The 21,465-nt window shown below is 47.8% G+C and overlaps 1 protein-coding gene across 1 annotated transcript; it reads right to left on the bottom strand.

Annotated features, from left to right (window-relative positions):
• Nucleotides 1-16,136: 16,136 nt before the first annotated feature.
• On the bottom strand, nt 16,137-20,895 carry LOC142796284 (uncharacterized). Its single transcript, XM_075886563.1, has 2 exons — nt 20,077-20,895; nt 16,137-16,340 (listed from the first exon to the last, which is right to left on the bottom strand). The coding sequence occupies exons 1-2, from the start codon at nt 20,869-20,871 to the stop codon at nt 16,299-16,301; spliced, it is 837 nt and encodes a 278-aa protein (XP_075742678.1). The 5' UTR covers nt 20,872-20,895; the 3' UTR covers nt 16,137-16,298.
• Between the last annotated feature and the right edge of the window lie 570 nt (nt 20,896-21,465).

Raw genomic sequence — 21,465 nt, 5'->3', positions numbered from 1 at the left:
CATGGCACGACCTAATCAGTATATAGTTTGGCAGTGGAGCTGTCGTGGGTATCGCCGGAAACGGGTGACTTACAACAGTTCCTCAACGAAAGGAGGTTCTAGACGTCATCGCCTTACAGGCAACTGGAGGAATGGCTAAGTTGTCGAATTACAAATCCTTTGGTACCCCTGATTAAAAAACGTCCGTAGCAACCCTTGTGCGGAGAAATCTCACGGTGTTAGACCATGATACAAAAATCTGCTATGTCGATCATGTTCTTGTTGAGTTATTTCTATCACGGAAGAGTGGTGACAGTCTATTCATTATAAATGTGTACAGCAGCCCTAAACAAAAAAACCAAACTTAGGTCACTTTTTAGAAAAACGATCAGCATTACTAAAAAGCAAGTACTGGTTATAGGAGGAGATTTCAACACGTTGCATGCGGCATGGGGTTTTGACAAAGAAAACATCAAAAGTAGAAATCTCTGGATTGAACGCTCAACAGGAGGACCTTACGTTAATAGCCGACCCCCTTTTCTCAACTACGATTGTAAACAGCGTATCCAAAGACACGTCTCCGAACCTCACGTTTACTAAAAACGTCATCGAACCTTATCGGCTTAACACACAAGAAAATATGGGCGGTGACCACTATATAATTGAGACCACGTTTAAAGCAGGTGCACGTAAATGAGGAGGCAAAGAATTAAGGATGGTTAAATGGGATTGTTTAAGCAACCTCAGAGAGAAGGAAGCATGCGATGTCATTGAAGACTTAGATGAATGGCTAGGGAACCTTAAGCAAAATATTCAAATTGCAACTAAAACCATACCAAAAACTTAAGGACTAGGAAGCACAGACAGTAAGCTTCTACATATGTGGGAGGCAAAAAAAGCCTAGAAAAACGGTGGAAAACGCAAAAAACAACAAATGCCTTAGAAAAAGATAGCCACCCCCATGAAAGATATTGAGAAGTACGCGGAGCAACTATGCAGACAACAATGGGAGCGAAATGTGATGCGATGAAAAAGCTAAGTTTCTCCACAACATGGAACCAGTTGAGATGTCTGATAGACTCTGAAGCGAGCAAGATATCACAACAACCAAACTTCATTAGACTTGTACATACATACAAAGGCACGGAGGAAGAACTGATTGAAGAAATCAGACAGAGATACATTGGGGATTTAACCCAAGAGCAATTAAGCTAGTACCGAGGTAAAGAAAAGTATTCCCTAGACCGACCCATATTAAACGCCGAGGTACGATCTGAAATAAAGAAACTGAGCACAAAATCCGCCCCGGCCCAAGTGGGATCACGAATAAAACGCTCAGAAATTTAGACGACAAATCTATCGCAGCCCTTACCCAGTATATGAACAAGTGTTGGAAAAAAAGGTAAGATACCCGAGCAATGGAAAATGGCAACAATCATAATGATTCCCAAGCAAGGCAAGAAACTAGATCTTGATAACCTTAGGCCTATTTCCCTGACATACTGCATAGAAAAGTTATTAGAGCATGTCATCCTCACTCGCCTGTCAAATTATATTGAAGACAATGAACTTTTTCCTCATACGGTGGTAGGCTTCAGGGCAAAACTGTCTGCACAGGACATTATGCTCAAGACTAAAAATCAAATAAATGATTCGTGTCTCAATACACATGGCACAAAGGTCATAGTTGGCTTAGATCTTAAAAAGGCATTCGATAATACGACACATGAAGCTATACTTGTCAATATTCAAGCGTTAGGGGTAAGAAAAAGAGTATACGATTATATAAAAGACTTTTTAACTGACCGGACTGCAAGAATAATACCAGGAGAAGCAGAATCACAAGAGTTTATTCTGGGCAGCAGAGGAATGCCGCGGGGCTCAGTCCTATCCCGCTTTTTCTTTAACGTGGCCATGATAGGTCTCCTTACCAGACTGAAGGAAATTCCAGGACTCCACCATAGCCTCTATGCAGATGACATTATCTTATGGGTAGCAGAGAGCAGTTACGGATGCATAGAGGAAACTTTACAAAACACCACAGTGAATATTGTAGAAGAATGTGTCACCCATACAGGATTACGATGTTCACAGGAGAAATCGGAATTTCTTTTCTATAACCCAACATGTAGGGGTCGAAAAAGTATCCAGGAAAAACCTAACAATAAAGTCTTTGTTGAAAAAACGCAAATACCTACGGTCGAAAGCATAAAACTTCTGGAACTCCAAATCAGCTCGAACGGGCATAATGAAGAGGCGATTAGATTACTTGAAACCAGTGCGCAGCAAATTATGCGTCTACATGAACGAATTTCAAACCGGCACTATGGCATGAAGGAAAATAATGCAAGACTGGTACTGGCTTTTGTCATCAGTCGTATTGTATATGTGATTCCATATATACCTCAGACTGCAAGTGGCCGAGAGAGAAAGGATTGACCGAATCATTAGACGAGTTTCCAAACAGGCGATCGGACTTACAATAACTACCTGTAATGAGAAATCACTTCAATTAGAGCTTCACAACACATCATAAGAGCTTATAGAAGCTCAAAGAATCACACAATATGAAAGACAAACGCAGAGAAAAACAGGCAGAGCCATACTAGAGAAACTGTGTATAAACTACGCAAATCAATTTGGTGCGAAAAAGGATATCCCGTATGAGATCGGGACGTTTAGTAATCTTACCGATTCCAAAAAACATGCACCCCGAACCATCAGAAGGCAAGGAGAGCCGTAAGCGAAAAATATAAATAACGACGTAAAAGATTTACCGGAAACAACGTATGTAGACGCGACCAAATACAAAGGAAATGACAACATGACTATAACAGTGGTGGACTATGAATGAAATTATAAGGTTAGCGGCTCGGTGAGAACGAGCTTTGCAGAAGAAGTGGAGGAAGCAGCTATCGCAATAGCCACAGCATCCACCGCGACTTCACTAATTGTTAGCGACTTGCAGATACCAGTGAGAAACTTCGCACAAGGGCAAATGTCCCAAATAGCTTTAAGAATATTGGCTGAATGCAAAGACCAAGGAACAATATAGTCTGAGCACCCACTCACTCCTCCTAACCCGGCAATGAGACTGCACACCAGACAACTCTAGGACGTACAGACCGAGCCTCTGGATTGCCCTGGTCGAGCGGGGAGGACGAATAAAGATTTGAGCGGATGACCACTTATGGAGATATCACGCAGTATTACAGGCTAAGCACCCTCTGCGGCGTTGCAGATCTGACCGCCGCCGTGGTCAGTTGCTTCGCAGCTGCTGGGGACTGGGGGCCGTGAGTTATTTGACGTATGCACGTGGGAGGTAGTGGCCAGATACTGCACCGGGGTGGCCAATCTTTCTCTGGTGAGGGAGTGCGTTCCCGGCGGTGATTACCGGTGAGGCCGCACCCCAGGCCTATTAATGCAGTTCCATCAACACGCGGATGTTTTTTTAAAGTCCGGTTGGGAACTGCGCGGCACCGGGATTTGAACCACGGACCTCTTGCATGCGAGGCGGATGCTCTAACTACTACGCCATCGCCGCTACCGCTATGCCATCGCCGCTAGACTTGAAGAAAGAACGACAGAAACTAATACGCAAGAAGCCAATCAATGAGCTAGCACTGAGAGGGAAAGTACAGGAATTCAGAGTGTCGCTACAGAACAGGTACTTGGCTCTTAGTGAGGAAACCAACCTTAGCGTAGATACAATGAATGATAATCTGACGAGTATTAATACGGAGTGTGCAGTGGAAGTTGGAGGAAGGGTAGTTAGACAGGACACTGGCAAGCTTTCCCAGGAAACGAAGAACCTAATTAAGAAGCGTCAAATTATGAAAGTGTCAAGTACAACAGACAAAATAGAACTGGCAGAGCTTTCGAAGTTGATTAATAGAAATAAGGTATGCGATGTAAGAAGGTATAACATAGAGAGAATTGAACACGCTCTGAAAAATGGAGGAAGCGTCAAAGCAGTGAAGAGGAAACTTGGGATAGGCAAAAGTCGGATGTATGCACTAAGGGACAAAGAAGGCAAAATAACTACCAATATTGATAGGATAGTTAAAATAGCGGAAGAGTTTTACAGAGATCTGTACAGTAGCGGAGACAACCACGACCTTAATACTGTAGGAACTAGCAGTAACCCAGATGGCACCCCACCAGTAATGATAGAAGAAGTCAGAAAAGCTTTGGAGAGCATGCAAAGAGGCAAAGCTGCTGGTGAGGATCCGGTAACATCAGATCTGCTGAAAGATGGAGGACAGATTGTGTTAGAAAAACTAGCCACCCTGTTTACGAGGTGTCTCCTGACGGGAAGAGTACCAGAGTCTTGGAAGAATGCTAACATCATCTTATTACATAAGAAAGGAGATGACAAGGACTTGAAGAATTACAGACCGATCAGCTTGCTCTCTGTAGTATACAAGCTATTTACAAAGGTAATTGCTAAAAGAGTAAAGAAAACATTAGAATTCAATCAACCAAAGGAACAAGCAGGATTTCGAACAGGCTACTCAACAATTGACCACATTCATACTATCAACCAGGTAATAGAGAAATCCTCAGAGTATAACCAACCACTATACATAGCCTTCATAGATTACGAGAAGGCGTTTGATTCAGTAGAAATATCAGCCGTCATGCAGACACTGCGGAATCAGGGCGTAGATGAAGTATATATAAACATTCTGGAAGAAATCTACAGGGGATCAACTGCTACCTTAGTGCTTCATAAAGAAAGCAAGAGAATACCAATCAAGAAGGGTGTAAGGCAGGGGGACACTATCTCCCCAATGCTATTTACGGCGTGCTTACAGGAGGTTGTCAGAAGCCTAGAATGGGAGCAGTTAGGGATAAGAGTTAATGGACAATACCTTAGTAACCTGCGCTTCGCCGATGACATTGCATTGCTGAGTAACTCAGGGGACAAATGTCAACTCATGATTACGGAGTTGAACAGGGGGAGCAGAAAGGTGGGTCTTAAAATTAATCTGCAGAAAACGAAAGTAATGTACAACAACCTCGGAAAGGAGCAGCGCTTCGAGATAGGTAATAGTGCACTTGAAGTTGTAAAAGACTATGTCTACTTAGGGCAGGTAATAACCGCAGAGCCGAACCACGAGATTGAAGTAACTAGAAGAATAAGAATGGGGTGGAGCACATTCGGCAAGCACTCTCAAATTATGACAGGTAGATTGCCACTATCCCTCAAGAGGAAGGTATATAACAGCTGTATCTTGCCAGTACTTAGTTACGGAGCAGAAACCTGGAGACTTACAAAGAGGGTTCAGCTTAAATTGAGGACGACGCAGCGAGCAATGGAAAGAAAAATGGTAGGTGTAACCTTAAGAGACAAGAAGAGTGGATTAGGGGACAAACGGGGGTTAAAGGCATCATAGTTCAAATAAAGAAGAAGAAATGGACGTGTGCCGGGCATGTAGCGCGTAGACAGGATAACCGCTGGTCATTAAGGGTAACTAACTAGATTCCCAGAGAAGGGAAGCGGGTTAGGGGAAGACAAGGTTAGGTGGGCAGATGAGATTAAGAAGTTTGCGGGTATAAATTGGCAGCAGCAAGCACAGGACCGGTTTAACTGGCGGAACATGGGAGAGGCCTTTGTCCTGCAGTGGACGTAGGCAGGCTGATGATGATGATGATGACAGGCTAAGCAAAAAAATTTACCCTCCCGCACACCCTTCATTGAACAAAGGACAGGCGGTGGTGTGGCACCTACTCCAGACTGCGTGCCGAAACTTCATTCGGACAAGTGTAAATTTAGCCACAACAGGGCGGACTTGAGCCGCAATTTATGGGTATGCCCACAGGCCCCCTTGACAGGCGACTCTGAAGACGGGAGTGGATGGGATACCGCGCTCCTCAGCTCTGACTCTCAATTAGAAGCCCGCCTAATATGGCAGGCCGAAGACGCTGCCAGGGCCCATGGTATCATGACCGTCGTCTAGGTTTGGTCCTCCCTTCTCCTCTTGCACCTGAAAGGGGAGATGGATCTTTCTGCTAATTAAATAAAAATGTTCATCATCACCGAAATACCAGCTGACGATCATGAGTGCTTGGCGGCAACAGCATTGGACCGTCTGCTATTAATGTGCTGCGTAGGTGCTGGTGGTAGAAAAATTTATTGTCGCTTTAGAGTACGACGGCCGAGCCCTCTTATGGCACGTGGGTGCACCCTCACGGTGAGGAGGCGCCCTTAAAAAGCAAAGGAAAGCCCTTCAAGTGTGATCTTTTTCATTGCGCACGACATGATCCGGCACTGATCTTATGTGGCTCTTAAAGGGAAAAAAAGAGAAAAGTGAGCCCCGTATCTGTCTGCATCTGGTGCGACAACTCTACAGTAGCTCACAAGGGCTGGTTGTATAAAGGAGTTAAAAGGATATGATTAACAGGTATATATAGAGATTAAGGAGGGAGAGAGCGAGGCGCAGGGACTGCAAGCGACGGAAGTAAATAGAAGATAGGAAAGATGGACAAGTTAGCGGGAGTACGAGGACGGGGCGCCACTCGATGAGAGCTCTTGTAGGCGGCAGGAGATGGCGTATGGCGAATCCTGTCGGCCAGAAATACGCTGTAGCCGTCATAGGGGACCGGCGTCAGGTGATGGCGTAGGACCGGCCCAGTCGGCCAGAGCTGCATTGTCATCGGAGATTGCGAGGGCACCACCAGTCGGCACGCGATTCAGCGAGCAAGTCCCGTGCTGATCGAACGCAGAATTGCTGGTTATGATGGTCTCCTTGCTGACACTCTCACAGCCTGAGTTGGGGAATGTGGGAAGGAGGGAATGTGAGGAATATGTGGAGAAAGTCTCCTGGTTTGCGGAAACTTTGCATGAAGAGGGGAATTGGTCTGGGTAACGGGCTTTTAGTAATACGGGGTATGAAGCAGTCCGTACGTGTTTGTAGGCGTCACCAATATGTGGCCTGCGCTATGTTTAGGGATAGGGCGGGGATTGTGCATATTCTTCTTTCATCGCGGTAATACGATAGAATATTACGAAAAGAGAGCAAGAGCTCCTGGACCTGTGGAGGGGGCTCCACTTCTCCTGCCCGGAATGTGAGACCTCGGGCTAGAGAATGAGCCTCCTCGTTGCCAAGGAGGCCGGCATGTGCCTGCGTCTCGATGAGGGTTGTGGAACGCTGAGGCGTAGCAAGTGAGCAGCGTACGGGATATGAGGCCATTGGCGTAGTTCAGAATTGCTTATTTCGAGTCGCTAATGATTGTGGTGGCAGGCGCAGAGATGAGGGCAATTGCCTCAGCTGCCTCTTCTGCCTCTGTGGAGAAATTTGTGATAATAAAGCACGAAGTTAGAAGATTTGTTTAATTGTCAGTCACCGCAAGGGCCATGCGGGATCCTCACGAATATTCCACTGCGTCCTCGTAGACCACGTTCTCATCCTCGCCATATTGTCTCTGGAAGGCCCGATCTCTTGCCTTTCTGCGTTTCTCGACTTGCACAGGATGCATGTTCTTTGGGATGTGGGGCTCGCTCAGGTGAAAGCGGAGGTTACAATAAAGACGGAGCTCTCGGGTGAGTGTGCAGTTACGGCTAAGTGTAATTTCGACAAAAGAGCCTGGCCAGCCTCCGAATCGGACAGACATCTTTGTACCGAAAAGATGGCTTCAGCGAGTTCCTCAAATGTATTATGTACACCAAGCTTGAAGAGTCTTTCACTGGATATTCTTAGGGGAAGGCCTACAGCCGTTTTTCTGCAACTTTGTAGAAGCGCGTTAACTCGGTCCTTCTCTTTCTGTAGGAGAGGTAGGTAGGGGGGGGGGCGCATACGACGTGGGGCTCACGATATAAGCCTAGGTGAAGTGAAGCGTGTTTCGCTCACGTAGGCCAGCCCGATGGTTCGCTGTGCGATAAATCAGTCGAGTGGTCTGCTGAGCATGTGTTTGGAGAATCCTGATGACTTCTCCATGTGCGCCATTTGAGTAGAGAACTAGCCCTAGCACCTGGATTTTTGAAGCGAATGGGATGGGGTGGACATCTAGCGCGAGAGAGATAGGGTGAATGGCTGAAGCATGTTGTTTCGGTCGGTAAAGAAAGAGCCCCGATTCGGAAGGCGAGCTGGTAAGGCCACGTGCTCGAACATATGTGTTGAAGGTGGTTAGTGCCAGTTGTAAGTGTTCCTCTATTTCAACGACACCATTACGGTTTGCCCAGACGGTGATGTCGTTGGCATAGAAGATGAAGTGGATGTCGAGGACCTGATCCAGCTTTTGGGGCAGTTGAAGTCCTATGTCAAAGAAAAAAGGTGAGAGACTGCTCCCTAAGGCGTACCACGTGCTTAAAGTGTGATTCCTGGTAGGCTGGGATCGCCAAAGGTTAGGGTTGTTGTGCGGTGGCTGAGAAAGCTTTGGACGTAGTTGTACGTCTTTGCGCCGACACCCAAGGTGATAGGGTTCTCTAGGATAGCTAAGTGCGTAACATTGTCGAATGCCTTTGTTATATCTACTCCTGAGGTAGCTCTGGTATCTAAGGTTTAGGAGTCAAGAATGTGTTGTTTCAGTTGCAAGAAAAACTTCCTGTGTGGAAAGCCCAGGGCGAAATCCCAACATGCAAGTAGATAAGAGATATTGACTTCTATGTACTGGCAGAGCCTGGCTTGGAGTACATGTTCTATGTGTTTGCCGACACAATAAGTGAGGGATATGAGCCTGAAGTTAGACGTTAGGAGAGGTTTCCCAGGTTTGGTTATAAAGACTACCGTGGCCTCTTTACATCGTGGTGGGAGGATGCCCCTTAGCCAGCACTCATTAAATTATTCAGTAAGGACGGAAATTGATAGGCTGTTCGGATTACGGAGTGCTTTGTTGTGAATACCGTTTGGACCGGCACCTCAGGAAGTGCCTATTTTAGCAGTTTGACTTGAATTTCGGCTACTATAATGGTTTGGTATAGGAGGTCATTAGAACGACCTATATAGTCGGGATGCAATATGGCGGGTAAAGTTGGGAAGTACTGATTTCGAAGTTCCGGGAGGAGTTCAGGTGGTAGTTTAGCGCAAGTATGTAGGAGTTTGGTGCAGTTTTGTCTTTGGTTAGTCTTTTACATGGTTAGATTAAATAAGTGTCTGAACAAATTCCAAGTCTGGGGCAAACTCCTATTGCCATCTACATTATTGCAAAGCGGTTCCCAGACCTGTCTTGAACGAGTGGCTGAATGGGTCTTTCTTTCTTTGCTCAGCAGGGTGAAGCGGCGTCTGAGAGTTCGGCTCTAACCCTGGCTTTGCCAGCGTCGTTCCAGGATTGCTTTAGCATCCCATAAATGTAGCAAATGGGAGTCAACTGTGTCGCTTGGGCAGTACTCGCGTACTATACGAGTTGCGAATCAGACATCACTCCGTAGTTGTTTTGACCATTCAGTGATGTCCGTGATAGAGGCGAATGTGCGCGTTTCCCTATAAGTGCGAGAAAAATCCCAGTTGTTCAACGTGGAACCTCTGGGAACTGTGCGGGGTAGTTGCATATGTAAGAGAATTCTGGTAATGTAATAGTCACTACCCCGAACTTCTTGTGTGTTGCACCAGGTGGCACGAGGGAGGCGATGTGGGAACGTGATGTCTGCTGTAGTGTATTTGAAGACACTATTCCCTATGCGTGTCGGAAAGGCAGAATCGGTGAGCAGGGAGAGACCGGCTTGCTGCACTGCTAACAGCCGGCGTCCTTTTGGTGTGTCACGCAGGTAACCCCAGGCTCTATTTGGGGCGTTAGAATATCCCACGATGAGCAGGGAACACTTATTAGCTGTGTGTTTAGCGAGCGTAAAGGTGCGCTGGATGTTGCCTTGTAAGAACTTAGGGCTTCTGTATACATGCAGGATGAAGAGGCTGTTAGCTCTAGCATGTTCCGGCACAAGCTCAGTTAGAAGGTGATCAAAGTCTAGAACTGCTAAATAGTGGCAGATGGTGGTGATTGAGCAATTCATTAGAAACGTCCCCTGAGAGGGGATTGGGGATGTAGGCATAATAGAAGTATAGCCGGGTGAAGTTAGGTGAGTGCAGGGATCATGCAGGGCAAGGATATTGGGTTCCGCAGCGCAAGATACCACTTGGTGGACAACATGACGCTTCTGACCAAAACCTCGGCCGTTCCACTGCCAGTGTGTCAGACTACAGTTTGGAGCTGCCATCATGAGAATCCAGAAGCGGCGTAGCCGACGCATAGGGTTGGTAGTTGTTGGCGACGTCAGGGAGCAGGCCGTCTTGCCGCTCAGCTACTTTGGGCTTCTTGCGTTTACTAGAAATGAATTCTCGCTTTGGAAGGCGTGTGGGGAGCAAAGTGAGCTGTGAATATAAATTGTTGTAGTGGTCAGTAAATTATTGAGCTAAGGCGTCAAAACGATGAATAAGTGGAGCATTGTCTGTTGTTACACGGATTACTGCATCTTTGAGCGTTATGCATTCCTGATTTCTGCTAGTGATAATGTCCTGCACTTTTGCATCAAAACGAACAGTAAAAGACTCAACCACGATCAGTGTTCGGTCATTCCAGTGACGCAGGCGGCGACATGTAGCCGTGCTTCGAAGCTGTCACACGGTGATAAACTGTGACGGAGTTTGGTCTCTAAGTAGTAATGAACCAATAAACACGTCTTCACGCTCGGTGACGCTGACGTGCACGCACGCACGCGACACCATCGTCTCGTACAGCATTTGAACCTACCGCTGCGCTGCCTATAGTCGCCGAAGGGAGAGAGAAACAAGTTATTTGAGTGAAAATTTTGCAGTGGCTTAGCTCAGCTATGTTAGGATATAAGTAGCGTTAGCAAAGGTTCAGCTGATTATTCTTCCTTCTCTATGACTGTACCACAGTGGCAAACGCCAGTCAGAGGCGCTATCAAGCGGCTGCAGCGCAGTGTCAGATGACGGCTGCACAGGGAAGGTGCGCGCGTCGGCGTCCATATGTCTACCAAGGTTATGACGGCACTCCTCTAGAAAGCGCAGACTGGTGGCGGCGAGTCGCGCACCGCCGTGGCCGAGTGCGAGGAAGGTTCCGGTCCCAGTGCGTGGCAACACTGATCGTCGGTGCAGTGCATCAAATTGTGCGCACACCACCGGTGAGCCACGCGCGGCAGCGGCGGTGTATCATTGCGCATGCGCAGACCAGTGCCACGCGAGATTGGCTCAGCGATGCCAGTGTAGCTAACGCTACAAAATATTCACAGAGGAATGGCGATCCGGACGTGCCTGGCCGCCACCTCCTCAGCTCGCTGTATGGCCCGGAGCTGCACTTCTAGGCTCGTATCTCGGAGTACTTTTTTCCGTGACTCGGACGAGGGAGTGGTCAGGAAATCAAGCGGGGGTGGATCCCCGCTGCAGTCTCATATTATATCAGAGAGGGGGGCGACGGAGGCACATTTTGAGCAATGCGGACTGAACAGATTGGGGTAAAGGTGTGCGTATACCCGCGGGCACGGCCATGTGATTTATTGTGGTTTTGTGAGTTTGGGATACGGCGGTGGTTTTGTTCGACGTGCCAGGCGATAGTGCTGAGCAATGTGGTGATAGAATATGAGGGGCTCACCATAGTTCTCTGGGTTCGTGGCGGGGCCCCCTGCTCGGTTAACAAATTCTCGAGCTGGTCGGTGGGCGGCCTCATTCCCCGGGTTTCCTGCGTGCGCCGGGACCCAGATAAGAGATATGGCAGGCAGATCATCTTCGAGGTAGGCGAGGGACCCAGGGAGCCGTAAGGTACAGGGAGCAATGGTACCGCGAGTAAAACGGGAGATAGCGGTTGTCGAGTCGCTGAGGATTGTAGTGAACCCAGAGGACACCGCGAGAGCTATGGCCGCTTCCTCGGCTTCGGCGGGGTGGAGGGGAAGGACAGAGCCTGCCACTCGCAAGATTCAGTCGGTGTTGAGGGGGTGCGAATATTTATTACGCTAAGTGCGTACTTTCTTCGTTGAGAGGGGTAGCGGGCCGCGTCCACGTAGGCCACATCGCGCTGCGAGGCGTAGTCGTCGTGTAAGTCTTGGGCTCGTGCTCGCCGTCTATTGTCGTGGTGTCCTGCAAGCATGTTTTTCGGCAGTGCTTTAATGAGAAAACATCGACGTAAAGTCGGAGGTATGGAGACCGGCTCTGCAGCCGAAGGCGAGGTGGTGAGTCAGATGCGAGGGAGTATTCAGCGGCTGGTCTTGCTACAGAAAAGTATCTGAATCGGTGCTGTGCGATGCACTTCGATCAGTTCGTCGACAGTGTTGTGGATGCCGAGGCTGTGGAGATGCGACGTAGAGGTCGTGCGAATGAGTCCAAGAGCCGTCTTGTACACTGCGTATACGTTAGTCCAGTTTGTCCCTCTCGCATCCTAGTAGGCACAGGTAGGTTAGCGCGTACTTGAGACGGTATATGATGAAGGCGGTGCGTAAATAGGCTGGAGTAGCTCTTTTTCTGTCTTACCTTGCTTTCGAGCGGACACATAAGCAATGAGGTGGGTTGTTTGAGTGGCGGCGACGGTGAGGCGCTCCAGTGAGACGGCGTTCCCTATCGAAAAAAAAGAAATGGTGGGCATGGTGGAAACCACCACCTACCATTATAGTGGATTAATGTAGTGGGTGAATGGTGGGAAACGCCCACTATGGCACATGATGGGTATGGTGGGTGCTGCAGTGCCGGCAACACTTGAGCGCGAAATGACGTCAGAATCACCGTGACGAGCTGCCACAAGAAAGAAAAAAGAATTCTATAAAAACGGTATAAAAAACACTTGTCCCGTAAAAAACAACAAAAGAAGACAAGGCGCCACGGAGGATCGAACGTGCAACCTGCGGATTCCCATTCGAAGACGCTAACCACTGCGCCACACCAGCATGACGTTGATTGTGTGTTAAATATTCGGTTGGCATACAAACTTAAGGTTCAACTTTAGTTGTGTTTGTCGTGTACACAACACAGACAAGATCTATACCTGCTACTAAAAATTGCACATTTATAAAACACAAGCAACTGCGGCCTCTAACAATTGCCACTATGTTAATGGCACTAGTGCTATTTTTTTTTACAATTCACAACTTCAAGAAAAAAAACCAAGTGGACTGGGGAGCAGCAACAGTTTACCGGCGGGGTCTGCCAAGTTTAATATCCGTTTCGCGCTTGTTCTAAAGGGGGACATCTGCTCACGCTTTATGACGCTTCTAGGTTCATTCCATAGATACGCCCGCCTAATTTATTTGATTGAGTATTGGGATGCTTTTCGCGCAATGTAGAGGGCGGTCGTGCCACCGCATTGCTGTAGCTCTTTCGCTAAAGCAACAACTACATAACGGCTTGGCCAAAACGAATGCAGTGTGCCGGAAATATTACGCTATCATATTGGTTCACCAAGCACACGAATTGCCACGTATGAGTTTTTGTACAAAAGCTAGAGAAGTGCCGGCGAGTGCGACCGGCGGCTGTCGGTGAGAAGACACTTAATTACGTTCTCTGGGAGTGCTTGAATCGCGTCGCATCGATGTTTGTTGCTTCTTGAGAAGGCATCATACGCAATGAAAAATGCTTCATTTAGGCTAATTGATGCCATGGGAGCGCTGTATTGTCATTCTTAATCGTCGAAATCCTGTATTCTGAAACCCGGAAGCACGGATAACACAATTGTACGGGCTCGGTCAGTAGGCCTAACCTTTGGTTAGGCCTACTGACCGAGCCCGTACAATTGAGTGGTGGGTGGTGGAAATCATGGTGGTAGAACATGTAGTGTACAGATCCCAGCTTGGTACACTATATAAATTGCCCGCCATTATAAGCCCACCCATCATCTGCTTACTGCCTCCCAGCATCATCGCGATGGTGGGCAGAGCTTCTCAGCTTGGTACACCATGTGGTCCACCATAACAAGCAGCACCCATCATCTGCTTAGTGCTTCCCAGCATTATCGCAATGGCGGGAAGAGTTTCTCAGCTTGGTACACCATATAGCCCACCATGATAAGCACCACCCACCATATGCTTAGGCCTTCACAGCATTATCGCCGGCCTTCGGCAGGGTACGAAGGAGGTCGTGGCGCATTTGCTCTAGCGCGTCTTGCGTCGATAGGTGGGCGCGAAAGCCGAGCATTGTGGGAGGAATAAGGTCATTTTTCTTCAGGGTGAGTCTGTAATCGGGCAAGTACAACGTGTTTTATTAGCTTGACAATGCAAGAAGTAAGCGCTATGGGGCGTAGGGTGCCAATGTCCATCTTGCCTGCTTTGGGGATAAATACGAGCCTCGCGTGTCTGCACTCTTGTGGTATGTGTCCCGAGCGCCAGCACTCGTTAACGTACCGCGTGAGCGCAGCCACCGATTTCACGTCAAGACTTCGGAGGGACTTGTTGCTTGCGCCATAAAGACCAGGAACCGACGTTGTGCGAAGTTTGAGCATTGCGGCGTAGATTTCGCCTCGGTATTATCTTCGTCCAGTCAGGGGTTCGGGTCACGACGGTTTGGGGGAAGTGGTCATGCGGCGCGTTCCACTGGGCGATGTTTACGTAACGACGAGACAACTCTTTGAGCAGCTCGGCGTTCGTGCCAGTGTAATGGTGTAGCAGCCGGTGAAGCTGATTTTGCGCAGACGACTGGACGCACAGGGATTGAGCAAGTGTCGTAGAAGGTGCCACGTTCTCTTGGAGCTCATGTGCCCGTTGAGACTATTACACAGCTGACACCACTGCTGTCTCGTGAGGGCGAGGCTGTGGTTCTCAATTTCGCGCGCTAGCCCTTCAATGCGCCGCGTAATTTCTTATTGTGACGCTGCCGGCGCCACCTGCACGTGAGGCCAGCATGCGCGTCCCACATGTGGAGGAGGTGAGAGTCGGTTGTGGGCAAGTCGGTGGTAGTCTCCACTTCAGGGGTTGTGATTTGCACGTGCTCTTGCAAGGAAGCGATCCATTCATTGATGTCCGTAATGGTGTCGGAGGGTTGTTCTTCACGCAACTGGTGGAATTTCGGCCAATCGGTTATATAAGCCATGGGTTTTGGCTTCTTACTGAGGCGCGTAATGTTCTTGCACAGTGTTAGGCCCGGCGATTTATCACAGCTTATGCTGTTGCCTATGCGTGTGGGCAGCTGCTGCGGATCGTTAAGTAGGATAAGGCGAAGGTCTTGTACTGACGACCGTAGCTTCCTTCCTTTCGGATCCGTGTGCATGTAGCCCCAATTGGGATGTCGTGCGTCAAAGTCACCGAGCAAGAGCAGCGGCGCGTCTCCAACGAGAGTGATCGTCTCAGTGAAGAGGCGAGAGAAGTCTGCCGCTTTTTCACGAGGTGAACTGTACACATTCAGGATGAAGAGTGACTTGCCTGTGAGCTTGCGTGGTAGAATCTCTGAGATCGTATGCTCAAGCCCGTTGCTTGCTATTCGTGCTGTACAGCTGTGAGGCTGTTGTGAATGAGCATGGATGTGCAGGAGGAAGCATGCGTATGAAGCTGATGGTAGGCCAGGTCACTGGGGAGGGTGGAGAGAGTAGACGTCTCTTGCAAGGCGATAACATCCGGGGCCGGTTCCGTCACCTGCGGATCAGCTTACAGTTTCTGTACGAGCTGCAGCAGGTGGCTCCATTTTTTACGGTACCTCCTGCAGTTCCACTGCCATATGGTCAGGGTGGGGCACGTGATGATTAAGCCATTGCAGGCTTGGGGACCGCCTGTAGCATGGCAGGTTGGCCGAACGTGGGTGGATGCTCACGGTGCTCGAGGCGTGCATGGATTTCAGCGGTGATGGACTTTGTGTAATTTTTGAGAGCATTCAGTGAATTATTGGTGCCCTCCATATTACTGTTCAGGGCGATCAGTGAAGTGTTCGAGTCCGCAATAGCTTGTTGCAGAGTGTTGAAACGGACTTTGAATTTCACGTCTAGGGTCGTGAGAGCCACAGATACTGCTTTGGAGACAGCTGTAGCGATATCGGTTTCGGCATGAAGCGACGCGGTGGAGGTGTTTGCTTTGCGCTTGCCTGCGGACTGCGATTGCGGCTGGGATGCGGAAGAGACGGCCTCCATCGATTCCGACGTGGTCGCGGCTGGTTGCTCAAGGGTTTTGTCGAGCTTTCCTTCTAATGACTGGATGTTTTGTGTGAGCTTTCCTATCTGTGACATTAGTTTAGAGAGCTGAGACTGCTGCAAAGAAACTTGTGCTTTATTTATTTAGGAGAATACTGCCAGTCTGAATGCCAGACTTTGGGCAGGGGTGGGCGGTACAATGAACACAAATGCAGGAAGTACAAAAAAAATATTGAACAGATTATACAGTGGTACAAAAAAAAGGAACGCGTTGATTCACATAGAAAGGAAACTGGAAATGCAGTCCACAATTGCCGTGCCATACAAGGCTATACTGAAAACTGCACGAAAGTAGTGCTCAGCAGGTTTTGCTGTGTGGAAAAAAAAAAAAAAAGTTCAAGTACAAGAATAGTCAGCAACAATTCAAAAAGTACATCCGGGCATGTTAGTTACAAGCGTGGCAAATTGTAAGGCAAATATTTTGTCTAAAATGGGCACAAGAACAAAGGCACTGTAAAGGAAATGGGAGTGTAGCTATCAGAAAGATGGAGCAGGTAACGCACGGAGAAATGATTTCAGATCGACACTTTCCAGAGCCTCTGGTGGCAATTTGTTCCACTCGTTGATTGCGCGGGGAAAAAAGGAGTACCGATATATGTTAGTATGACAGAGAAGCTCATCAATTCTTTTAGGGTGGGAGGAGCGCGTTTCGCGGCGCAAAATTGGTTTAATGTAATTGGTTTTCCGAATTGCTAGCTTGTCATTATATATGAGGTAGAACAACTTCATTCTTTCATGGTAACGTCTCCATTGCAAAGTTTTCAGCTTAGCGCTTTCCAAAAGAGCTGATGGAGATGTGTCGTGTCGGTAGGCATTAAACACGAACCGTACAGATTTTCGCTGTATTGATTCAAGTTTATCAATGTTAGCTTGTGTGTGGGGGTCCCATACAGGCGACGCGTATTCAAGTAATGGTATTACGTACGTTTTATATGCGAGTAGCTTAGTCTCGCGGGTTGCTTTAGCTAGCGTCCTTCGTAAATAACCTAGTTTTCTCAAAGCCTTTTTTTCAATGTAAGCTATGTGATCGTTCCACCTTAAATCAGATGTGATTACAAGGCCAAGGTACGTATATTGCGAAACGAATGATAAGGAGTGATTGCCTAGGTTGTATCGGAATTTTAAAGGATCTTTTTTGAGGGTTATGGTCATCGCAACAGTTTTTTTGGGGTTTATGTTCATTTGCCATTTCGTACACCAGTCTTGAATTTTAGATAAAGAATCGTTTAAAAGAAGCTGGTCGCTAGGATCATTCACTTCTTGATAAAGCACGCAGTCATCTGCGAAAAGCCTTATCTTAACTGGTATATCGCGGACAATGTCATTTATAAAAACCAAAAAGAAAAGAGGCCCCAGGACGGATCCCTGAGGTATGCCGGATTGAACTGGCGCGGATGGCGAGTTGGTTCCACCAACTGTGACGCACTGGTACCTGCAGCTCAAGTATGCTTCGATCCAGGCTAATAAAGAGTCATTTTTCAGAATCGCCTTGAATTTGATTAGAAGCTTACGGTGTGACACGCGGTCAAACGCTTTCTCAAAGTCTAGAAATAATATATCAATTTGGCTTTGTTTGTCCAGACCAGAGGCAAGGTCATGTACCATTTCGAGTAGCTGCGTAACCGTCGATAAGCCGCGTCGGAAGCCATGCTGGCGACTGTCTATTATGTTGTTGCTTTCGATAAACGCGGAAAGGTGCTTGAATATTATGTGTTCCAGAACTTTAACACATGCGCATAACAACGATATCGGTCTGTACGCGGAAGGTATGTACTGGTTTGCCTTTTTTGGTATGGGAGTTATTTTGGCGTAACGCCAGTCATGAGGAAGTTCTGCTCGAGAAAGAGATTTCCGAAAGATTAGGTTTAGGTACTTAGAACACCATTCTGCGTAGCGCACCAGAAAAGCATTAGGTATGTTGTCGATCCCACTAGATTTCTTATCATCTAACTTGAGCAGAAGGGAAAATACGCCCTCTTCATCTATTTCTATATTGTCAATCGGTGGCAAATCACCAAACAAAAGAAATTCAGGTTCCGTGCCATTATCATCAGTGAAAACTGAACAGAAGTATTCATTGAGTATGCGCGCTGTTTCTGAGCTGTTAGTCACCGCATTGCCGTCTAAGACAAGAGTAGGTGCCGATTTTTTATTTGGTGACAGATACCTCCAAAATTTCGCCGGGGACGAAGAAATAAACTTTTTTAGTTGCACGTTTTGATAATGAGCTTTAGCGTCAGCAATACAGTTTTTAAGCTGCAATCTCAGTGCGCAAACCAAGTTGCTTGTGGACGCTTCGTTGCGCCGTTTCAGTTTTTGTTTTACTTTTTTAAGTCTTCGTCCCAAGCGTACTATCTCTTTGGTTATCCAGGGGTTAGTGTTCCGTATTATTTTACGCTTACGTGGTACAAATTCGTCAATGCACTTTGTCACAAGGTTTTTGAAAAAGTTCCACAGGTGATTAACCGAGTGCTTATCCGACTCGTAGAGGGATACAAAGTGTGCGAAAGAGCTGTCTAGTACGTCAAGTACGTCAACATCACTTGCACGTGCAAACACAGGAACAAAAGTTTCTCGCTTTGTCACCTTGTGGATACAGCTTAATTGCATATCCAGGCATACAATTTTGTGGTCCGATATACCCTCTAAGATTCGGATAGTTGGATTTCGCTGTAATACCCTGTGGTTGACCAAGAATAGATCCAAGACTGATTGTTTGGTACCTTGGACTCGGGTAGGTGCATGAACAAGTTGTGTTAAATCATGAAACAACACAAGATCAAGAATATGTTCAGCCTCATTTGAAAGCGCATAGGGAAAGTCATTGTCCCAGGCAACGTGGGGAACGTTAAAGTCTCCAACAAGCATTAGATTACTGGAGTGATTTCTATAAGGCAATAAAAAGTTATTAAGCCTTTCGTAGAAAGATATGTCTGAACTAGGGGGCCTATAGAAACCGCCAATTATCAATGCACATTCTTTCAAGATAACCTTCACGACAACACATTCGATTCCTATGATGTCGGGCAGTCTCAACAACTCCAGCGAGTCCTTGAATATAATCGCAACTCCGCCACCACGCGTATCTCTATCGTTTCGAAGGATGCAGTAACCCGAGGGTGTAATTTCGTAATCACCAATGTCGCTGTTAAGCCATGTTTCTGTGATTACTATAATTTCTGGATTGTGCGCGATGACTATGCTTTCCAAATCGGTTGTTTTATTTACGATGCTGCGAGCATTAATGTTTAGGCAAGTAAAACTTTCTGTGTGACTGTGTGGTCACGCATCTTTTTGCCTTGCCCTAGATCGGCGTTTTGAAACTGATACTCTAGTCATTTGTTCGTCGTCCCATTCAAATAGCTCATCATCAATTCTAATTTTATCGTGCACGAGTCTGACTTTCCTTCCCGATTTGCGTAGGTCAGCCGTGCTATCCCAGAGCTGTTTTCTTATTTGCCTAGTGGCAGCGGAGAAGTCTTCAGACACTGACATGCGCTTTCCTTTTAGCTTAAAACAGTTTTGTAGAACGGTTATTTTTTCACGATGGTCGAACAATTTCAGTATCACAGGGCGAGGTTTATTTGGTTGGCGACGCCCCATTCTGTGTAATCTTTCTACTGAGTGTACTTCTACTCCCAAAGTATCTTTAAAAAGCTCAGTAACGACCTTCTCGCTTAGGACAACGGTTGATTCATTCTCGCTTTCCGGAATACCAAATACCACAAGGTTGTTGCGTCTGCTTCGGTCTTCTAAATCCACAAGCCTTTTTTCAAGGCACTGCACAGTTTTTTCGATTTTGTCAACTTTTTGCAGCTTGGATTCAATGGCGTTTAGCCTTTCTTGTATAAGTTTCTGACCATCAAGTAATTGTTTGAGAAGTTCCGCGGTACTAGGTCCGGGATTGAGCTCTACGTCTCCGCACAACATTAGCAAAGACCGTACAAGATCCCATGTATTCACAAAAAAAGCATGTAGACAGCTTGGGCACGTCAGCTGTATAAAACAACGATTGCTTGTTTTAACTGAGGAGTAATCGACACCAACCTGTACAAAGAACAGGAATGGGTTTGACATGACGCCGTTCCGATGCCAGCCGACGTGCCCACTGCGCGGGTGTTGCTGCAGCCGTCCTTTTATAGCCATAGTCGATGCAGTCGAGGCGCCATCATGCGGTGTAGAAAGATTCAGCACGTGCGGTTCTTGGTCATGGGTAAGCTGCTGATACGGGAGCGTGATGGCATTTATCTTCGTCTGCGTAGTCGATGCGCTGGCCGCCGTAGACACCACAGGCAGGAATACCTGTACAAAGAACAGGAATGGGTTTGACATGACGCCGTTCCGATGCCAGCCGACGTGCCCACTGCGCGGGTGTTGCTGCAGCCGTCCTTTTATAGCCATAGTCGATGCAGTCGAGGCGCCATCATGCGGTGTAGAAAGATTCAGCACGTGCGGTTCTTGGTCATGGGTAAGCTGCTGATACGGGAGCGTGATGGCATTTATCTTCGTCTGCGTAGTCGATGCGCTGGCCGCCGTAGACACCACAGGCAGGAATACCTGTACAAAGAACAGGAATGGGTTTGACATGACGCCGTTCCGATGCCAGCCGACGTGCCCACTGCGCGGGTGTTGCTGCAGCCGTCCTTTTATAGCCATAGTCGATGCAGTCGAGGCGCCATCATGCGGTGTAGAAAGATTCAGCACGTGCGGTTCTTGGTCATGGGTAAGCTGCTGATACGGGAGCGTGATGGCATTTATCTTCGTCTGCGTAGTCGATGCGCTGGCCGCCGTAGACACCACAGGCAGGAATACCTGTACAAAGAACAGGAATGGGTTTGACATGACGCCGTTCCGATGCCAGCCGACGTGCCCGTTACATGTTTAAGTGAGAGTTCTCCCTGACGAACTCCCTCACCTGTGGATCCTGCGGCGACGTCGGTGATGCTTTGAGTGACGCTAGGGGTCCTCGGGCCCAGGCAAGCTTCTTGGGACCAGGCACGGATGATGACTGTGGCAATCTCTGGGACAAACCAGGGGAGGGGTAGAGAGGCGAAGAGGACGGGTTGACGTAGCTACAGTAAGGGACCGCTATTAGGACTTGTACCATAACTTGAATCGTGACTTGAACCGTGTCTTGGACCTGGACTTGAACCGGGGTCTGGACCAAGACCTTGACCGGCAACTGCCATGGTTGCGGGGTCCGGAATGGCCGGTTTGTTACTGTTGCCGTGGCTGGCCGAGAGGCGGGTACGACTGCTCTTGAGACGGTGAGTGATTGGTGCGAAGGATAGAGGGCCGCTGCGGTTGTGGCTCCTCGTCACGTGCTTGCGCCGGTGCGTGGCCGGATGGGGTAGGCATCTTAACGAAACGGTATTTGCAGTTTGAACTGTTCGTTGCGTGACCGCTTTTACAAACGATGCAGCGGGCACGGCATGT

The sequence above is a fragment of the Rhipicephalus microplus genome, chromosome 2, assembly GCF_043290135.1.
Source record: "Rhipicephalus microplus isolate Deutch F79 chromosome 2, USDA_Rmic, whole genome shotgun sequence".
Lineage (NCBI taxonomy): Eukaryota > Metazoa > Arthropoda > Arachnida > Ixodida > Ixodidae > Rhipicephalus > Rhipicephalus microplus.
This window is presented reverse-complemented; position numbering and strand designations above follow the sequence as displayed.